Raw genomic sequence first — 16,043 nt, forward strand, 5'->3', positions numbered from 1 at the left:
CACCCCAAATAATCAAGACAATTTTTGGCCACTTAATCATGTTTTTATTTATTTCAAAACAAACAAAATATCTGCAACTTCTTTTGCAACAAAGGAGTCAAAAGTTTTTAACGTCAACAAATGCATCTTAAAACTTAACTGAAAGTCTTGTCACATTTCAAGCAGGGCCAAACTCATTTGGCCCCTTTGGAGCCTTGCGTCTTCTCCACCGACTTGATGACACCCACAGCCACCGTTTGCTTCAAGTCTCGGGCGGCAAAGCGACCTGCACCAAACGCAAACATCAGAGCAGTCACAGAGTCAAAGCTAGTTGGAAACTAGTTGAGGCTAACGTACCAAGTGGCGGGTATGTGAAGAAGCTCTCCACACACATGGGCTTTACAGGCACCAGCCTGACAGTGGCCGCGTCACCAGAGATCAGCACCTGGGGGCGCTCTTCCAGTAGGGTGCCCTTGCGTCGATCTAGCTTCTCCTTGAGCTCTGAGAAGCGGCAGCTCACGTGCGCTGTGTGGCAGTCCAGCACCGGAGAGTAGCCCGCCTTGATCCGGCCCGGGTGGTTCAGGATGATCACCTAAACCAGTCGGTATAATTTTTAACCCAGCAGCTTTAACAAATACAAAAACAGTATTTTTCATGAAAGCTGTTTTATAATTGTGGTGCCAACCTGCGCCTCAAAGCTGCTGACATCAGAAGGGGGGTCGTGTTGGGCATTGCCGGCGACGTCACCGCGCCGCAGATTTTTGACAGACACATTCTTAATGTTGAAGCCCACGTTGTGGCCCGGTAGCGCTGCATCCAAACCCTTGTGATGCATCTCAATTGACTTAACCTCCGCTGTCACCTTGGCCGGCGAGAAGGTCAACGTCATGCCCGGCTTCAAGATGCCAGTCTCGATCTTTCCCACTGGAACCGTCCCCACACCTGCACACAAATGAGCACCTTGTTGCCCACAACTTTGTCAGGTTTTTCCTCCCCTCAGTATCTTACTATACCTCCTATCTTGTAGACGTCTTGTAGGGGTAATCGCAAAGGTTTATTAAGGGCACGAGTAGGGACTTGAATGGAGTCCAGCACCTCCAGGAGAGTCGTACCACTCGAGTTGCCTTCTCGGCGACGTGCTTTCCAGCCTTGGAACCAAGCCATCTAGGAATAAACAGAATTAAGTGTTCAAACTGTTGTGCCAAGTTCGCAAACAACTGACTTGAACGCGTTCGTCTCCATGCAAGAGGCTTTTGGTTACTTTATGCGTGGGTCTGATCATGTTGTCTCCGGTCCAGCCGGAGATGGGCACGAAGGGCACGGTGTTGGGGTCATAGCCGATCTTCTTGAGGAAACCTGCGACGGCGCGCGCCACCTCCTTAAAGCGCTGTTGGCAGTAAGGCGGATCGGTGGCATCCATCTTATTAACGCACACGATCATCTGCTTGACGCCCAGTGTGTACGCTAGCAGAGCGTGCTCGCGCGTCTGTCCCCCTCGAGACACGCCCGCCTCAAATTCGCCCTTGGCCGCCGACACCACCAGCAACGCCACGTCCGCCTGCAACGCAAATTTCTCTTGCTTGCTTTTCCCCCAGCGGACATGGCCAAAGGAAAGCGCGCGCCCTACCTGCGAGGTGCCCGTGATCATATTCTTGATAAAGTCGCGGTGTCCGGGCGCGTCGATGATGGTCATGCAGTAGTTGCGCGTGTTGAACTTGAGCAGCGAAATGTCGATGGTTAGGCCGCGCTCGCGCTCGGCCTTCAGCTTGTCCAGCACCCACGCGAACTTGAACGAGCTCTTGCCCATCTATCCGAGGAAAAGCACCGTTACTTACGTGCGATCTAGGGGAGGCGGGCGGTCCCGGGGGCTACCTGTGCCGCGGCTTTCTCAAACTTTTCCAGCTTTCGTTGGTCCACGCTACCGCATTTGTAGAGCAAGTGGCCAGTGGTGGTGGACTTGCCGCTGTCCACGTGGCCGATGACCACTAAGTTGACGTGAGCCATCTCCTTGACCATGCTTGCAAAAGAAAAGAGGCTTGTCTGTTCTAAAGTTCAGAGTGGATTTTGGACATTTGGGTGCAGGCGCTCTCGAGAGAGGTTTTTATGGGCCGCTCGTTATTGGGCTCAGGTGCGAAGCCCCGTTGCAATCAATTGGCCTTAGGTAACTCAGTGCTGCAGAAGCAAAGAAGTTTACGAGCAATTAACGTGGGACAAAAATAGTCGGGAATGCGTATATGAATTATTTCGTATTGATTTGTTACTATTTGTTTTGATTCATTCATTTGCATGTTTTTGCTTGGTTTTCAAACGCACACTCATTAGGATGTTGACACATTTCACCATAAACCAACTGGTACTCTCAAGGTCACGACAGCGCCGTCGCGGGTTAACTACATTTTAGACTGGTCTCATGCTGAAGGACACTTCGGCGCCTTGAGTGAGGCTTTTTGTTGTGGTTTGAAGAGCAGAGATGAAGCTTCGCATGAGGCTAATAATCGGACATGGGAAGGAGAATTGGCCAGTAGGGGGTGGCGGTGAGGGCACGCAGGAGGCGGGGTTTATGCTGTTGACTCCACGCACCCACCCCTTCGCGACGCTAACTTGACCAAAACGAGCCCCCCTCCTCCGATGACGTCGAATCACCAACCCGGAAACGGCGAATCGCTTTTCTTCTACCTTGGCGCTCGCGTAGGAGCGGACGGGATTTTCTTCTTCTCCGTCTCCCCCTCCTCGTCCTGCTTCGTCCTCTTCTTTTTCCGTCTTCTTCGTGTTCTGGTCTGAAGCGTGCCGTCCAGCCGCCCCCCGCCGCCGGCGACAAGGTAAGGCTTGAAAATGCCCGCTTGAGATGTTGTTGGCGTTCCTTGGGGCCTCGCCTGGCCACCAGTTGCCATTCATTGGCTTTTGCGCGATTTGATGGCCGCGGGGGAGAGAAATGATGAATCACGAGCGGTGGATGGCTGGGCGACATCCTCCTCCCTGAACGCAGCCAGCAGGAAAACGAGTGTGTTTTCATTCAGCCCCTCTTTGATCAACTTCTCGTGCTCAGGTTTCAATTCCTCTTCCTTTCTCTTTGGGGTTTATTGCCTCGTCCCCGACACAGTGCAACACGTGACAGAGAGCATTGAGCCGGTTTTCTTTTGCAGCCTGCAAAATAACCCCGGTAATCGTTTGGAGATTACACTTGGAAACTCAACCGTATGCTTATGGATTAGCCTCTGCTGTTCCTTTTGCAATTTTCTGCTCATGCTGATCGCTGACACACATCTGACAGTATAGTTCCGATCATATACGTAACATCTGCGTGGCCTGACCTTTGGCACGTTCTTAGCAAAGGCTGGAAATAATGTTGCTGTGAGTGAGTGAGCCGCTGAGAGATGTGGCTGACAGCTGATGTTGGCAATATTTCCTCTTCAGACGTGGGCTTGGCTGCATAGCTAATCAAGCGTACTCGTAATGGAGTTGAAATGAGATAATCTGCAGGATGTGTTTGGGACGTGTTATGTGCAAAACAAATCAACGCTGGGCAAAGTGAAAACATTGGTAAACGGCAAGGCTCTGAATGCCTCATTTCCTCGTAAAAGACACATTTGTGCGTGACCCTGAAATATTCATCAGGAAGTTGTGACATGCGATTGCAAGCACCTTGCGAAATGTTCCTCGGCTCGGATCGTCTATGCTCTTATTGTACTAGATATGGTGGAGCCTCCAAAGTGGAATGATGCATCCATTCGTTTACTAGAGACATTTGATACTCCTCGACCCCCAGCACAGGTATTCAGTCTTGAGCAGTCATCGATACCAAAAAAAAAAAATTGCATTGTGGGGAAAAAAATGCATTGTACCAAATTGACAAGTCTAATTGCATCTTTGGGAGGCAAGTGTCAAAACTTTGCGAGGGTTGCCTACTCCGATGGCTGCGCCGTATGGCGTGATGCTTGTGCATTGGGTCAGGCGCGACGCTCCGGCGGCCTGGGAACGACTGAACGTGAGAGCACGGAAAACCGATGAATAATTAACATGATTAGCCGCCACGCCACTTGCGAGAAACCACCTGCCCCTCACGCTTTCTCGTTGAAAAGGAAAACCCCATCCGCAAAAAAAAAACAAAAACACAGTGAGTAGAGCAATTAGTTGTTTGCAGCGGTGGTGGAGCAACGCGCTGCACTCACCGAAGGTTGCTTGCGTTCCCATTCGATCGCTGCGGAGGAGTGCCCGATCGATCGCGCTCCTCTCTGCATTTCTCGTCATCAAGCTTAAGGCCGTCGGCTCCATTTGAGCATCCGCCAGACGTGCGTGCGCGCGTGCGTGTCGACTTTTACGGAATGGAATTCTTGCCTCCTGCGTCTCGCTCTCTCGCTCTGCCGGCATGTCTGCTCTTGTCTGTGAACGAGCATCGCAGCGCCGACCATGACGTGGACCAGCCTGGCTTGAGTTGAGAAGAATTTAGCTTCCCCTGCTTCAAATGGCGGAAGAGAGAAGCCAGAGTCAATTCTTTTTCTGTTTCTGTATTTGAAGCACAGTGTGGATGTTAAAATGTTTGTAAATAGCGAGCACAGACTAGCAGTCAAATGTTTCGAAACACTTGCTCATGCTGTTGAATGGTAAACCGTTTCATAATCTGACTTGTGTCCTCGGCGCTCTCATGTTGGTGCTACTTGCAGAGCTTTGTTGTTTGTTTTTTCGGGTAGCATTGGTTCTTAAAAATTGGAGAACCACCCCCATGTTGCACTGTAACCCCCAAAGCACAAATGTTGCATCTTGTTTGGTTGTTTCGTATCGATCCTTTCAGAAAATGAGGCCCGACGCTGGCCGATGGACTGTTGTCAAAATGGGAAGTGAATCAGAGGAAGTGTTGCATAACAGGAAGTGTTTTGTGTGCGTGGGCGCCCGTTTGCACCCGTGCATGTGGCTAAATAATGCTTGCAAGGCAACATCATGCGGTGACCTTCTTGCGTCATGTCGTTACCAGGAGAAGAGCTTGCCGGACCGCCGGGACCGGAGGCCAGCCGCCGGCTGCAACCTTGCCAGCAGGTGCGCCCACAAACTCCAGTTTGGGATAAATGCGCCACAAACTCAGCCCGTCACCACCAGAGGGCGCACTCCTCTCATAGAGTGGTTGCTGCACGTCAAGCCAAAAAGCAGCCGCGCTCTTTGGTTTTTGTCCGGCAGATGGCGCGGCGCTCTCACGAATCGCAACTGCAGTTTTTGGCGCTTCCCATCATCGGTCAGCCAACCGCCTCGTACAAACCCGCCGTTGTGCCCCACCCAAAATTCACTCGGAGTGGAAAAACAACCCAATTTCAACCAAGCTTTATTTTTTGTAATAAGAGTTGTGTGTATGCAAATGAGCTCCAGTTCAGCTTGTTCTTGAGGCAATCGGTCAAGTAATGATGGATGGTGCGTGAGTAGATGCATCCCTGGGGGGGTGGGGGGGATGCTCAGATCATCTCAGCCAGACAGTGAGTCAATATGCCCTCTTGAATGATCCCCCAACATCTTGAAGGGGGAGTTGGAGGACCATCAAGGGCAAGACGCAGTTGCTGGCGCTCCACGTGGGCTGCTTTTCATTTGTGGTCTTTTTTTGTCAGCTCGCTTGTCAAGCACACAGCTTGCACGCTTTTTCTTGCTGCGTGTCCCTGTTGCCATGGTTTCCAACTTTGGGCAGGTGCCGACCCAAAAGCATGCCTGCCCGTGCGGTTGCCATGGCGAGCTCAGCTGCTGATTTCGTCCTCGTCTTCGTCATTCTTGTTTTGTTTTGGTACATTTTGCATAGGCGTGGCCACGAGGTAATTGAGTTCAAAACAAACCCCGCCCCCCTCGCCCCTCCAAGCCATTTTAGTCAGCTGAGCGGGAGTCTGGTGAATGGGGGGGAGGGGGGGGGGCTCACACAAAACCCAACGGGGAAGCACGCCTCCATTTTTTGTTTGTGTGCGTGGACCCAGGCCGCTGTCAGCGAGGTCGGGCTCCGGCTGAGCGGGCTAATGCGATGTGGCGTGTCACCGGAGAATCTGGGTCAAGTTGAAAGCTGCCCATGCTGCAGTGTGACGCGCCGCACCCACAAACGGAGATTTGATTTCCAAACTAACATTAATAATGCTAACATGCATTTTCTCTATGGAGGCTACGCCAAGCTCGGGGGGTGCTGATGCCGCCGCGGGTTCCACTCTTGTTTTTGTAATGGGACCACGTGGATCCTCATGCTGCAATTCAGTAGTGGAATGTCAGCACTCTCTGCCCCCCCCCCCCCCCCCCACACACACACACACACACCTCCCCCCACCCGCGTCTGCTTTGCCGGCGCTTTGTCGCAGTGCTCCATTTCAGCGCCGCCCCGCCTCAGGCAACGGCGGCCACGCAGAGTGCAAGGCGATGCCACGCTGAGGTCAAGATGCTGCATTGGGCGTGGCCTTCAAAAAAAATACAAGCTAGCTGCTATTTTCTTGTCATTTTTCATGCCCATCTCTTGTTGCATCCTCCCCTGTCCCCCACGTGTCTTCATCCAAACTTTAAATATCAGGAAGAATAATAATATTGAGTTTGACTTTCTTCTCATCACTGAGTTAAACATTTAAGCAAAATACTGCACCTGATTTTTGGCTGCATGAGCTCATGCATGTTCACATATTGACAGCGCTCTCAACAAGTCCTTCCCACTACTACGCTAATCCGCCGCCCTCTCATTGGCTGCCGCAGTGTTCACAGCGGAACCCAAAATTTTAGCGCGGCTCCATGGATACAGCGAACTGTCGGCTAGATCGGCCCCAGCCAATGGGAGAGCTGCGCGGGCTCCCCGCTTGTCACACTCTGCCCCCCCGGCTTTGGAGGCAGTCACCCCCACCCTCCTCCTCCTCCTCCCTCAGAGCACGCAATTGCTCAGTGGGGGTTCAAAACAACAACACGAAGGTGCCCACTACCTAAGTCATGCACGCTTACTACGATGGCTATTCAGCCGCTGTGGAATTAATGCTAGACATCATCCACATCCCCCTAAAGAACTCTCGGGGTGGGAGGGGGAAGATTGGACCTGAAAGAGGTCCAAAATCTACAATTTGTCCTTCTTCTGAGATCCTCTGGTAGACTTAAAAAGTGGGCCACGCAAATCCCTGCCCGTCACATGACCTCCTTTCTGGGGGTGGCGGCGGGCCCACAATAGGTGGTGCTAGAGGACCGTGGACGATCCCCAACCCCACCCAATCCCCTTGACGGTGATTGCCGGTCGATGACCTCGACCCCGACGGACCTTGTGAGGCTGCGTCAGGTGTGGAGGGGCCGGATGGGGGCTCATTCAAGTTGCATTAGTGGCCCAGCTCAGAAGGGGGGGAACTGGTGGGGGCAGGTGGGGCTTTGCAGGTGGTGGTGCAATTGAGGGGCATCACTTGTTGCCAGGCAGACTTGACCCAGTTTGTCTTGAGCTCGTCCACATTCGGTCCTGCCGACTTTGGGCTGATACACACTTATCTGCATCTCATGCATTTTAACGCTGCTGACTTTGCACTTGGTCGTCTTTCAACTTCACCTGCGTCGCCACTTTTCACCTGCCGCTCGTCTCTCTGAGGCCAAAATGTCCTCTGAGGTGTCAAACGCGTCTCCGCCGATGATGGAGACGAGCGCAGCTCCTCGCTACAAACGGTCGTTTGCTTTCGAGGAGTCTCGGGCGCCTGTCACTTTGCATTGCGCCGAGCGTCGCTGACGTCTTCGCGTTTGTTTTAGCGCTAAGCTACGCAGCATCCTGCACTCAAATGTCACTTAGGCAGCACTTAGGCAGCATGTTCAAGTCAGTCTGTTTGTTGGCAAAGACAAAATGGTATGAGAAGGTTATTCAGATGACAAGAAAAATTTCAACAAAAGGCCTCGGTTGATTGAGGGGAATGTTTTTTTCCTGTCTACATTTTTAAATGTCTAAATTTGCTGAGTAGACTATTTTTCTCAAGACAAGCAAAAATCAAAATTCACCTCTTTGCCCACCCTGGCTTTTGATGACCACCAAGTTGACGTTTGTCAAAACATACAAGCTTGTTAAATTTAGAAAATGGCCGCCTAGTTTATGATGGAATGCGTTCCCCTCGCTGATCCCAAACCAAACGGTTGCTGGGTAGAAATTGAGCAAAGCGCAAAACGACTCTGACTCGGTTTATTTTTGGACTTTTTTTTTTTTTTTTGGCTTGACATCTGGTAGACAGGAGAGCATGTGCGGGAAGTGTTTTTTTTAAGGGGGGTGCACTGAGGAGCATCGGGGTTCCCCAAGCGCACAAGTGTGGGCGGCATTTTGGTGCCCCGCCTCACCACGCTGCCGCTGTGGAGTCACTTATTGATTCGTCTTCTTCTCCAGCAGGTGCCAAGATGGGGAACCTGCTGAAGGTGCTGACCTGCACCGACCTGGAACAGGAGCCCAATTTCTTTCTGGATTTCGAAAGTGAGTGTCGGCAAGGCCCCGCCCCTACCCGCCTGATATCGATCGCCCAAATACGTTAGCATGGTGTTCTCAACTCGGCCAGCTCGTCTCCTCTACCTGGAGGCGCTTTCACCCCACCTGGCAGTTTCTTGCGCATGTGCGTGCGGAATATCAATAGGCATCCTCAAATAGATAACTGCAGCTTTGCTTGCCTCGGGCCCCCCAAAATAATCCTGCCACTGTGGAATTTTCACACAGCCGTCAGATTCCATCCCGTTGCCTTCCTACAAAGGTAATTTTTGGCTTTGCGTGCAGATGCGATGCCCACGGAGGGCGAACGCCACGTGTGGCAGCAGGTGGACGTGGTACTGAAGGACGCCGAAGCCATCCTGGACGAGCTGCAGGCCTACAAGGGTGCCGGCTGCGAGATCAGAGAGGTGCGCCTCAAAGCCACTCTTCCTCCTCAGTCACCAATCCAAAAATCTAAGATGGGTGTCAATCATTCCATTGATGAGGTTTTTTTTTTTTCCCCCCCTTTCCAGGCCATCCAGAACCCCAACGATGAGGCGCTCCAGGAGCAGGCCTGGGCGGCGGTGGTCCCCCTGGTGGGCAGGCTCAAAAAGTTCTACGAGTTCTCCCAGAGATTAGGTGCGGGACCAAATGTTGAAGCTCTGAGAAGCGCCTTGACCTTAATGGCCTTAATGTTTTGCATGTATGTAAACATGATGTGGACTTTAATGAGCATGGATTCAAAAGGGGAGGGGGAGTTGGCACGGCAACAGCCCGGCACCCGTTATGTAACTGAGTAGGACACCGCTCCATTTCGCTGCCTTGACTTTAGGCTTGACCTCGGAAGCACCCCCAGCCCGATGCGGGGGGGAGGGGCGGGTCATTACTACAATGAGTGTAATCCTGCTCCTATATTTCCTCTGCCATCGTGCTCCACCCACCCACACCCCTTTCACTTTGTGTCAGCGAGATAATTAGTGCCATGTCTCATCTGCATCTGAGTGGGGGAACCCCTGCCCCTCCCCCCTCCCTTACTGTCAGCGGGCCTGAGGCACTTTGGGCATCACCGCTGCTCTAGTAACGCTGGCCACTTCACTTGCTTTCAACACAAATCATTCGAGGGCTTCCCAAAACAAACCAGATAATTTTTTTTAGTGGTGGTTGTTTGCTGAGGATGAATGAAAATGTCAAAACACATTGCACGTAGCAAAATTTGACAATTCAGCCAGTAAAGACATCCAACGTGGTTGCTATGGTTACCAGGAGGAGCGCATCAATCTGAAATGACGGACTGTACATTGTTGTTGTTTTTTTTTGTTCTTCTACGCAGAGGCGGCACTGCACAGCTTGCTGCGCGCTCTGACCAACGAGACATACGACGACCCCACGCAGCACCTGGAGCGGGAGCAGGCGCTCGCCAAGCAGTTTGCCGAGATCCTGCACTTCACGCTGCGCTTTGATGAACTCAAGGTAACAACAAATGTTTGGACAGACACTGCTCGGCCTGCTTGAACAACCAGGGCAATTTTAGTGCGACTTCCCAATTAGCTGCCGTGGGTGCTAAGTGGCGCGGCGAGCCCACCCGTCACCGACTTCTGACCCACTTTGAGCGTCCGCCCGTCTCTCGACTCAAGTGGGATTTGCTCATCTGAGGAGTGATCCAGTCCCATTAAGATTCCAGGACTGATTGTGATTATTGTGTTGTGATCCTTGCAGATGACCACTCCTGCCATTCAGAACGACTTCAGCTATTACAGGCGAACCCTCAGTCGCATGCGCATCAACAACGTCCCCGTAAGCCACACCCGAGCAGCATCAAATTTTTAACTTTTCTCTCACCACTTCATAATTATTATAATTTTTTCTCGCTCAAATGCTGCGGAAGGCCGAGGGTGAGAACGAAGTCAACAACGAGCTGGCTAATCGAATCTCGCTCTTCTACGCCGACGCCACGCCCATGCTCAAGACCTTAAGCGACGGCACCACCAGGTTCGTGTCGGAGGTGAGTGGGCGCGAGAGGAAGCCCTCTCCGGACAAAATACTCACCAGGCATTCATTTCCTGGCTGGCTTTGTGCTCCCGCGTGTAGAACAAGAACCTGCCTATCGAGAACACCACCGACTGCCTGAGCACCATGGCCAGCATCTGCAAAGTCATGCTGGAAACGCCGTGAGTCAAACTACCACAACTCAGGACACATGACCTGATAGCTGACCCCAGCGTGTTTTGCGTGCGTCGGCAGGGAATATCGCAGCCGCTTCGCCAGTGAGGACACGGTGTCCTTCTGCCTGCGGGTGATGGTGGGCGTCATCATCCTGTACGACTACGTCCATCCCGTCGGAGCCTTCGCCAAGTCCTCAAAGATTGACGTGAGTACGCCAGCGCGGCGGGGCGCTAATACTGATGCTAACGCTAGTTGGCCCGCAGATGAAAGGTTGCATCAAAGTGCTGAAGGAACAACCGCCCAACACCGTGGATGGTCTCCTCAACGCTCTCAGGTAAAGTCTCAAGACCTCACAAGATGACCTGTAGATGCCACGCCCACAAAAGTAGTCCAGGACTCACCTTGTGTCATTTTGAATCCTCTCAGGTATACCACCAAGCATCTAAACGACGAGTCTACTAACAAGAGCATCAAGCTGATGCTGCAGTAGCGGTCAGCTGCTCTTTCCGCCGCCGCTCAGCGTCCTGCTTGCTGGAATGTCATTTTGTTCCCCTTCTTTTCCAAAAAGAAGAAGAGCAGCCCGGCCCTCTTTTGCTTATTGCAAATTGCTGCTGCTGTCTCCAGCGCCGAACTCCGACGTGAGTGGCAGCTGGCGCGAGCGTTGCGGCTCCTTAAAACTTAATTCCCCTCTTTTCGAGGGATGGGCGCTTGGACTTGAGCTTGATTTAAAAGAGAGAGAAATATAGAGAAGTATTTTGCTTTGTTTTATTATTTAAGACGACGTTCTCCGCATGATGACCTTGATTCAGGTTGTGTGTCTATTTAATAAGTTGAAGATCTGTTTGGGTTGAGCTTGTCTGCTGTGTCGTGCGTGTGCGAAAAAACAAATCTGCTGTCTCTCGTCCAAATGGTACTTGTGGCAATCACATTGAAGAGTAGAATAATGTTTTGGTTGATATATTTTTATACAGGTATAAAATTGTGCAGAATGTCCTTTATTTTCATGGTTGTGTTTTATTTTTTTAATTTTTTGCTGACTTTTAAAACTGTGATTTGTGCAAAAAAAAAAAAAAACTGCAGATGAAAAGTGAGATTGTAAATCAATGGGGGAATTAAAAGGTGGAATGCTTGTTTTTCTACCAGAGTCTTGTTTGAGATTTTGTGTTATTGAGTCTCCACAAGGGAAAAAAAATAATGATGGAATTTAGCATTTGGTAGTTTTTGTGGTTGTTAATTTCAAGTGGCTATTTTTTAGGCATGTTGTTTGTTCCCCGTTTGTCCGCCTCTGAAGAAATGTGGATGGGCGTGGCCCACTGCAGCATCCCTCCACTAATGCGTGCACACATACTCACACTTAAAAAAAAAAAAAATGTCGGTGCTGTCCCGCTCCACATCGACCTTGGCTCATCTGGGTGCTGGTAGGGGGGGGTTAGTTGGCTTTTCTCGGAAACACAACTGTCATCACCCACCACTGCCCCGAAACCACTTTCCCACAGATGTGCCCCCCCATCTCCCCCCCAATCCAACTTCCCTTTGCACGTTGCTTTAATCGGGGAGTCTTAGTTAATCAGCACATGTCAAAAGAATAACGGCTCTCGTGGAGGGAGGGAGAGAGAGGGGAGGGGGGGGGGGGTTCAACGGTGGTCTGTCCGTTTGTCTGAGGGCCTCTGCAGGAAGTCCGAGTCAGTGAAAGTGTTGCCACACTTGACTGACACTTCCTCTAAATCCCCCCCCCCCCCCCCCCTCAAAAAAAAAAACACTCAACTCAATGTTCCCTTTGTTTCTGGAGCTTTTTACAGACATTTTGTTTGCTTTTATTCATGATTCACTTAATATGCACTAAATATATAAAATACATTGAAATATTCAAATAGTCCTTTAAATAAATGGAATCAAAAATAGAATGAAAGTTTAACTTTAACACAAAATACGTATTAAAAAATAATTAAAAAAAATAAAATAAATAATTGGACAAAAAAAATTACAATATTAAATGAATCAGAATTAAAATAAAGCCCAAAAATGTATATCAATTTTATGCCTAGTGGTTGTTTTAATTTGCAGCCTTTCAGTCTTTTTGCCGCATCTGCCCCTTCCCCCTTTTCCCCATCAGCAACCCCCCCCTTCACTAAATAATGCAGCGGGGCTTCTCCGGCATGCTGCCGTATGTTTAATTCACGGCGGCGACTGATGCGCCAGGTGGCCGCCCGCCCGTCGTAGCCGTCCGCCCTCTAATGCATCAAGTGGCCCTACCCTTGACCCCTGAGCAGCTAACATCCGCCAAAGCGGACATTTCGCCGGCACTCCGGCAAATATTTACATTTAATCCCAGAGGCGCCGTCTCATGGGTGCTTCTCAACATCCTTCATCGGATGCTACGCTTATCTTGCCCTCTTCAAGGTGCCCTTGGTTGCGCGTAGCGAGCCAAGATGCTCCAGGTCGCAGCAACGAGCGATTGGCTGACAAGCGCTCGCCTCAAGCTGCCCGGAAAAAACACGCTCAAGTCTAGCGGTGGCAGAAAAAGGCCAGGAAAGCTCAAAGAGCGGCCGAAATGGTGAAATCTTGCCGTTTGTTTTTCCCTCAACGGTTGGCACGCTGGCGGCCTAATCGAAGCAGATAGCGCCTAACGCTCACTTGCGCGGGACCCGTCGTGCCCACCAAAAGTCGCTGCACGTTGGTGATAATGCGCCAGCGTTTTCTTGTCTCCGCACTCGACACACTGATAGCGCTCGTGTTCATTTTCTTGTCTTGAGCGTTGCCTCGAGAGCGTCCCCACACTTAATTGTCCAAGTAACCAAAACACGGCGATAAGCTAGCAGCCTCAACCATTAGCGGCGCTAGCGATGCTAACAAGGCATCGTTTCATGTCAAGAAGAGGAAGAGAGCGTTTGAATGTTCATGTTTGTCTTTTCTTCACACTCCGGTGGTGAAAACTTCCTAAGTGGGTGATTTATTGCCAACACGCAAGCCAAAGCTCATGTCAGCTTTTTTTTTGGTCTTCCTTGGAGGCCTCTGAAAGCATTTGTTTGATCTCGCTCTCCTAGCAGAAAGCAGGCCACCGGCTTTTGGCTGCAATAAGCGCGCAAAAGCCCAAAAGCGCCCGGTCCCCCTTTGACAGCTCGTCGTTTGTGGCAAGCGGGCCACGTGTTTATGTTTAGCTCCACGCAAGCAAATGATGGGCTCCCGTGTGCAGATGAAAGCTATTTATGACTCCCACTATCAGATTTGCCCCACTCGGATTTCACCCCTGAACGGCGCACGGGGGCCGGCCGGCACCGAGCCAGGTAAGTTGATCGCAAAGTCCGATCATACGAGCTAGCTAGCGTAATCTGAAATGTAGTCACAAGAGTCCTGTTCTTTGATCACCACCTTCTAACATTGATATTGTGTTTTTCTGGTACATTTGTTATTTACAAGTCTACTATTCTTGTAGGCAGAACTTATTTATTTTAATAAATAAACTCTTTCTCCATTTTCTTTTTGAGCTTCTACACCCGCAACATCATCAATCTTTCCACAGACGCCCTCAACAAAAGCTGTTTGGCATCAACATACTTAAACTTTCCACTGCTCCCTACCAAGTACGTCAGGTGAGTACAACAGATTCCATCTCGAGTTGCGCACTTCCAGGTTAGTCTGACTTCACTGCTGGCCTTTTCCTCACTTTTAGCGCGGCATTCAGCGCGTTCCTTGGCGACGCTCACGGTACATCCTGTCCCCTCGTTTGCTGACACCGAGATGACATCATCGCCGGGGCAACCCCCCCCGAAATGTTGCAGACAAAGGCCCCGGAGCAGCGTCGGCTATCCGCACATCGGCGTGGACGCAGCACTTTTGCAAATCCCTAACCAGATTAGCGCCGCGCCGCAATAGGCTGTCACACCCGCACATGGCTGGGGAGGCCCGAGGTGAGCTCAACACGCGTCAACAATTTTTCATGTAGGCAGACAACAGCAGTCATGTCTTCTTTATCCATTGCGTGGAATTACTAATATTAGTGCCGTACCGACGAGCGTCGTGGACAAGCTCAATGGCCACTCAATTGATGTAGTGGAACAAAAATGTTTTCACGTCAAATGCATTAACTTGGAGAAGTTCAGCGCAACCTAAATCTATTTAAGATGTGTTTACTCACCACTAGAGGGAGCTTGCCGACAGTGTTTTTTGAATCGAGGTGGGTAGCCAGCCCTTTGCTCTACGGTCACACCCAGACGATCCGCTTATTCTCACCCACCGCAAAGTCCCTCCCTGTGTTTTTATATTTGCGGGGTGGATTTTGACGTATTTTGTTCTGGAAACTGTCCGTGGATGAGAATGAGTGTTAATAAAAAAATAAACGTGGTAGACGTTAACAGCTCGCTCGTGTGTTTGTTTTGGCCGGTAGGACGTGGTGGGGCGGGGCCCCCTGCGACATCTAAATGGGGAGACTTCGTCCTCTTGACTTATGAAGAAACAGGCCTTCGCTCGCCCTTTATCTCGGTCCACAGAAGAGCGACTGTTGTTGCCGTTGTTGTGGTCAACCAACTGTTTTTTTGTTTGCCGCTTCCAGGACATCACAAACTTTTATATCCCACCTCCATCATCAGGTGCAGTCGTCACGTTTTCAACCCATTGTGCCCCGACCCTCCTGGCCCGTCGGGTGTGTCACTGTTTTGATGTAGAGCGAACGTCGTACGGGGCGTTGTCGTAATGCCGAGGCGGACGCCAACAGGCCTGAAAAGTGCGTGAATAGTGGAAAAAGTTTTCAGTCAAAATGATTCCTTGTAAAGTACTGACAAGGTAGCCATTAGGGGGCGCCACTGAACAAGAACTGCACAAGCAGGTTTGAGAAGTCAGAGGAGGCCTGAGGAGTCAAATAAGACCAGCAACATTTTTTTTTTAATTCAATTCATTAATTGATCATCGAATGAATTGAATACAATTAAAATACAACAAATTGGTTGGATTGTTTTTCATCTACTGAAAAGGTGCCGTGTTGTTTGGCTTTTTTCTCTGTCCTTGATGATGTCAGGATCAGTGCCCCCGTCAGTTGGCCTCTCGCCTCTGGCCGCACGTCACGGAACGAAGCGCGTCATCCACCCAGCCGCCACGCACACGCCGCATGTTCTCACCTGGTTTCCGCGGCAACCAGACCACATCAGTTTCCGTCTTTGCACAAGAGCTTTTCAGAGAGGCCCCCGTAGAGGGATAAACAGCAATGCTTTTGGGGGTCTTCTCCTGGTAGACTCTTTGCTTTCAGAAGAACCACATTCTGCCCGCGGGCCTCTGACACGACAAGAGCTCATGTAGGGGTGTTACGGAACCGTTGCCCCCCCCCCCCCCCCCACACACACACACATACACACACACCCTAAGTAGCCCAACGACCTTCTGGCTTTTGACTGGGCTCCAGTCCAAACACGAGCCACTTTGTCCCTGGTGCTCTGCTTTTGGCAGCACGCCTTTGATTTCAGCCCCTGACTCCATTGTGACATTGGCTTATCCCCCCCAGTCATTTTTT

General features: G+C 50.8%; 2 protein-coding genes and 1 long non-coding RNA gene across 7 annotated transcripts; 2 read left to right on the forward strand and 1 right to left on the reverse strand.

The window, feature by feature from the left end:
* Window positions 1-21: 21 nt before the first annotated feature.
* Window positions 22-2,075, reverse strand: eef1a1l3 (eukaryotic translation elongation factor 1 alpha 1, like 3). Its single transcript, XM_049749403.1, has 7 exons — window positions 1,852-2,075; window positions 1,607-1,786; window positions 1,241-1,537; window positions 993-1,143; window positions 665-921; window positions 337-571; window positions 22-265 (listed from the first exon to the last, which is right to left on the reverse strand). The coding sequence occupies exons 1-7, from the start codon at window positions 1,993-1,995 to the stop codon at window positions 174-176; spliced, it is 1,356 nt and encodes a 451-aa protein (XP_049605360.1). The 5' UTR covers window positions 1,996-2,075; the 3' UTR covers window positions 22-173.
* Window positions 2,076-2,562: 487 nt separating this feature from the next.
* On the forward strand, window positions 2,563-11,687 carry fam49bb (family with sequence similarity 49 member Bb). 4 transcript variants are annotated; one of them, XM_049749404.2, is made up of 12 exons: window positions 2,563-2,798; window positions 4,949-5,010; window positions 8,309-8,392; window positions 8,687-8,808; window positions 8,914-9,019; window positions 9,711-9,850; window positions 10,097-10,174; window positions 10,266-10,382; window positions 10,469-10,548; window positions 10,622-10,748; window positions 10,807-10,877; window positions 10,970-11,687. In XM_049749404.2, exons 3-12 carry the CDS (start codon window positions 8,320-8,322, stop codon window positions 11,031-11,033), a joined length of 978 nt encoding a protein of 325 aa, XP_049605361.1. In that variant the 5' UTR covers window positions 2,563-2,798; window positions 4,949-5,010; window positions 8,309-8,319; the 3' UTR covers window positions 11,034-11,687. The 4 variants fall into 4 exon arrangements, with proteins under 4 accessions (XP_049605361.1, XP_049605363.1, XP_049605365.1 ...); XM_049749406.2 differs by having other exon boundaries at window positions 8,312-8,392; XM_049749408.2 differs by lacking the exon at window positions 4,949-5,010 and having other exon boundaries at window positions 8,312-8,392.
* A 600-nt stretch (window positions 11,688-12,287) lies between these two features.
* On the forward strand, window positions 12,288-15,482 carry LOC125986053 (uncharacterized). Of its 2 annotated transcripts, XR_007487535.2 has the most exons (4): window positions 12,288-13,827; window positions 14,029-14,133; window positions 14,214-14,451; window positions 14,928-15,482. It is a non-coding gene; the product is annotated as an uncharacterized lncRNA (long non-coding RNA). The 2 variants fall into 2 exon arrangements; XR_007487534.2 differs by lacking the exon at window positions 14,928-15,482 and having other exon boundaries at window positions 14,214-14,895.
* The last annotated feature ends 561 nt before the right edge of the window (window positions 15,483-16,043 follow it).

This window comes from Syngnathus scovelli, chromosome 18 (genome assembly GCF_024217435.2).
Source record: "Syngnathus scovelli strain Florida chromosome 18, RoL_Ssco_1.2, whole genome shotgun sequence".
In the NCBI taxonomy this organism is placed as follows: Eukaryota; Metazoa; Chordata; class Actinopteri; order Syngnathiformes; family Syngnathidae; genus Syngnathus; species Syngnathus scovelli.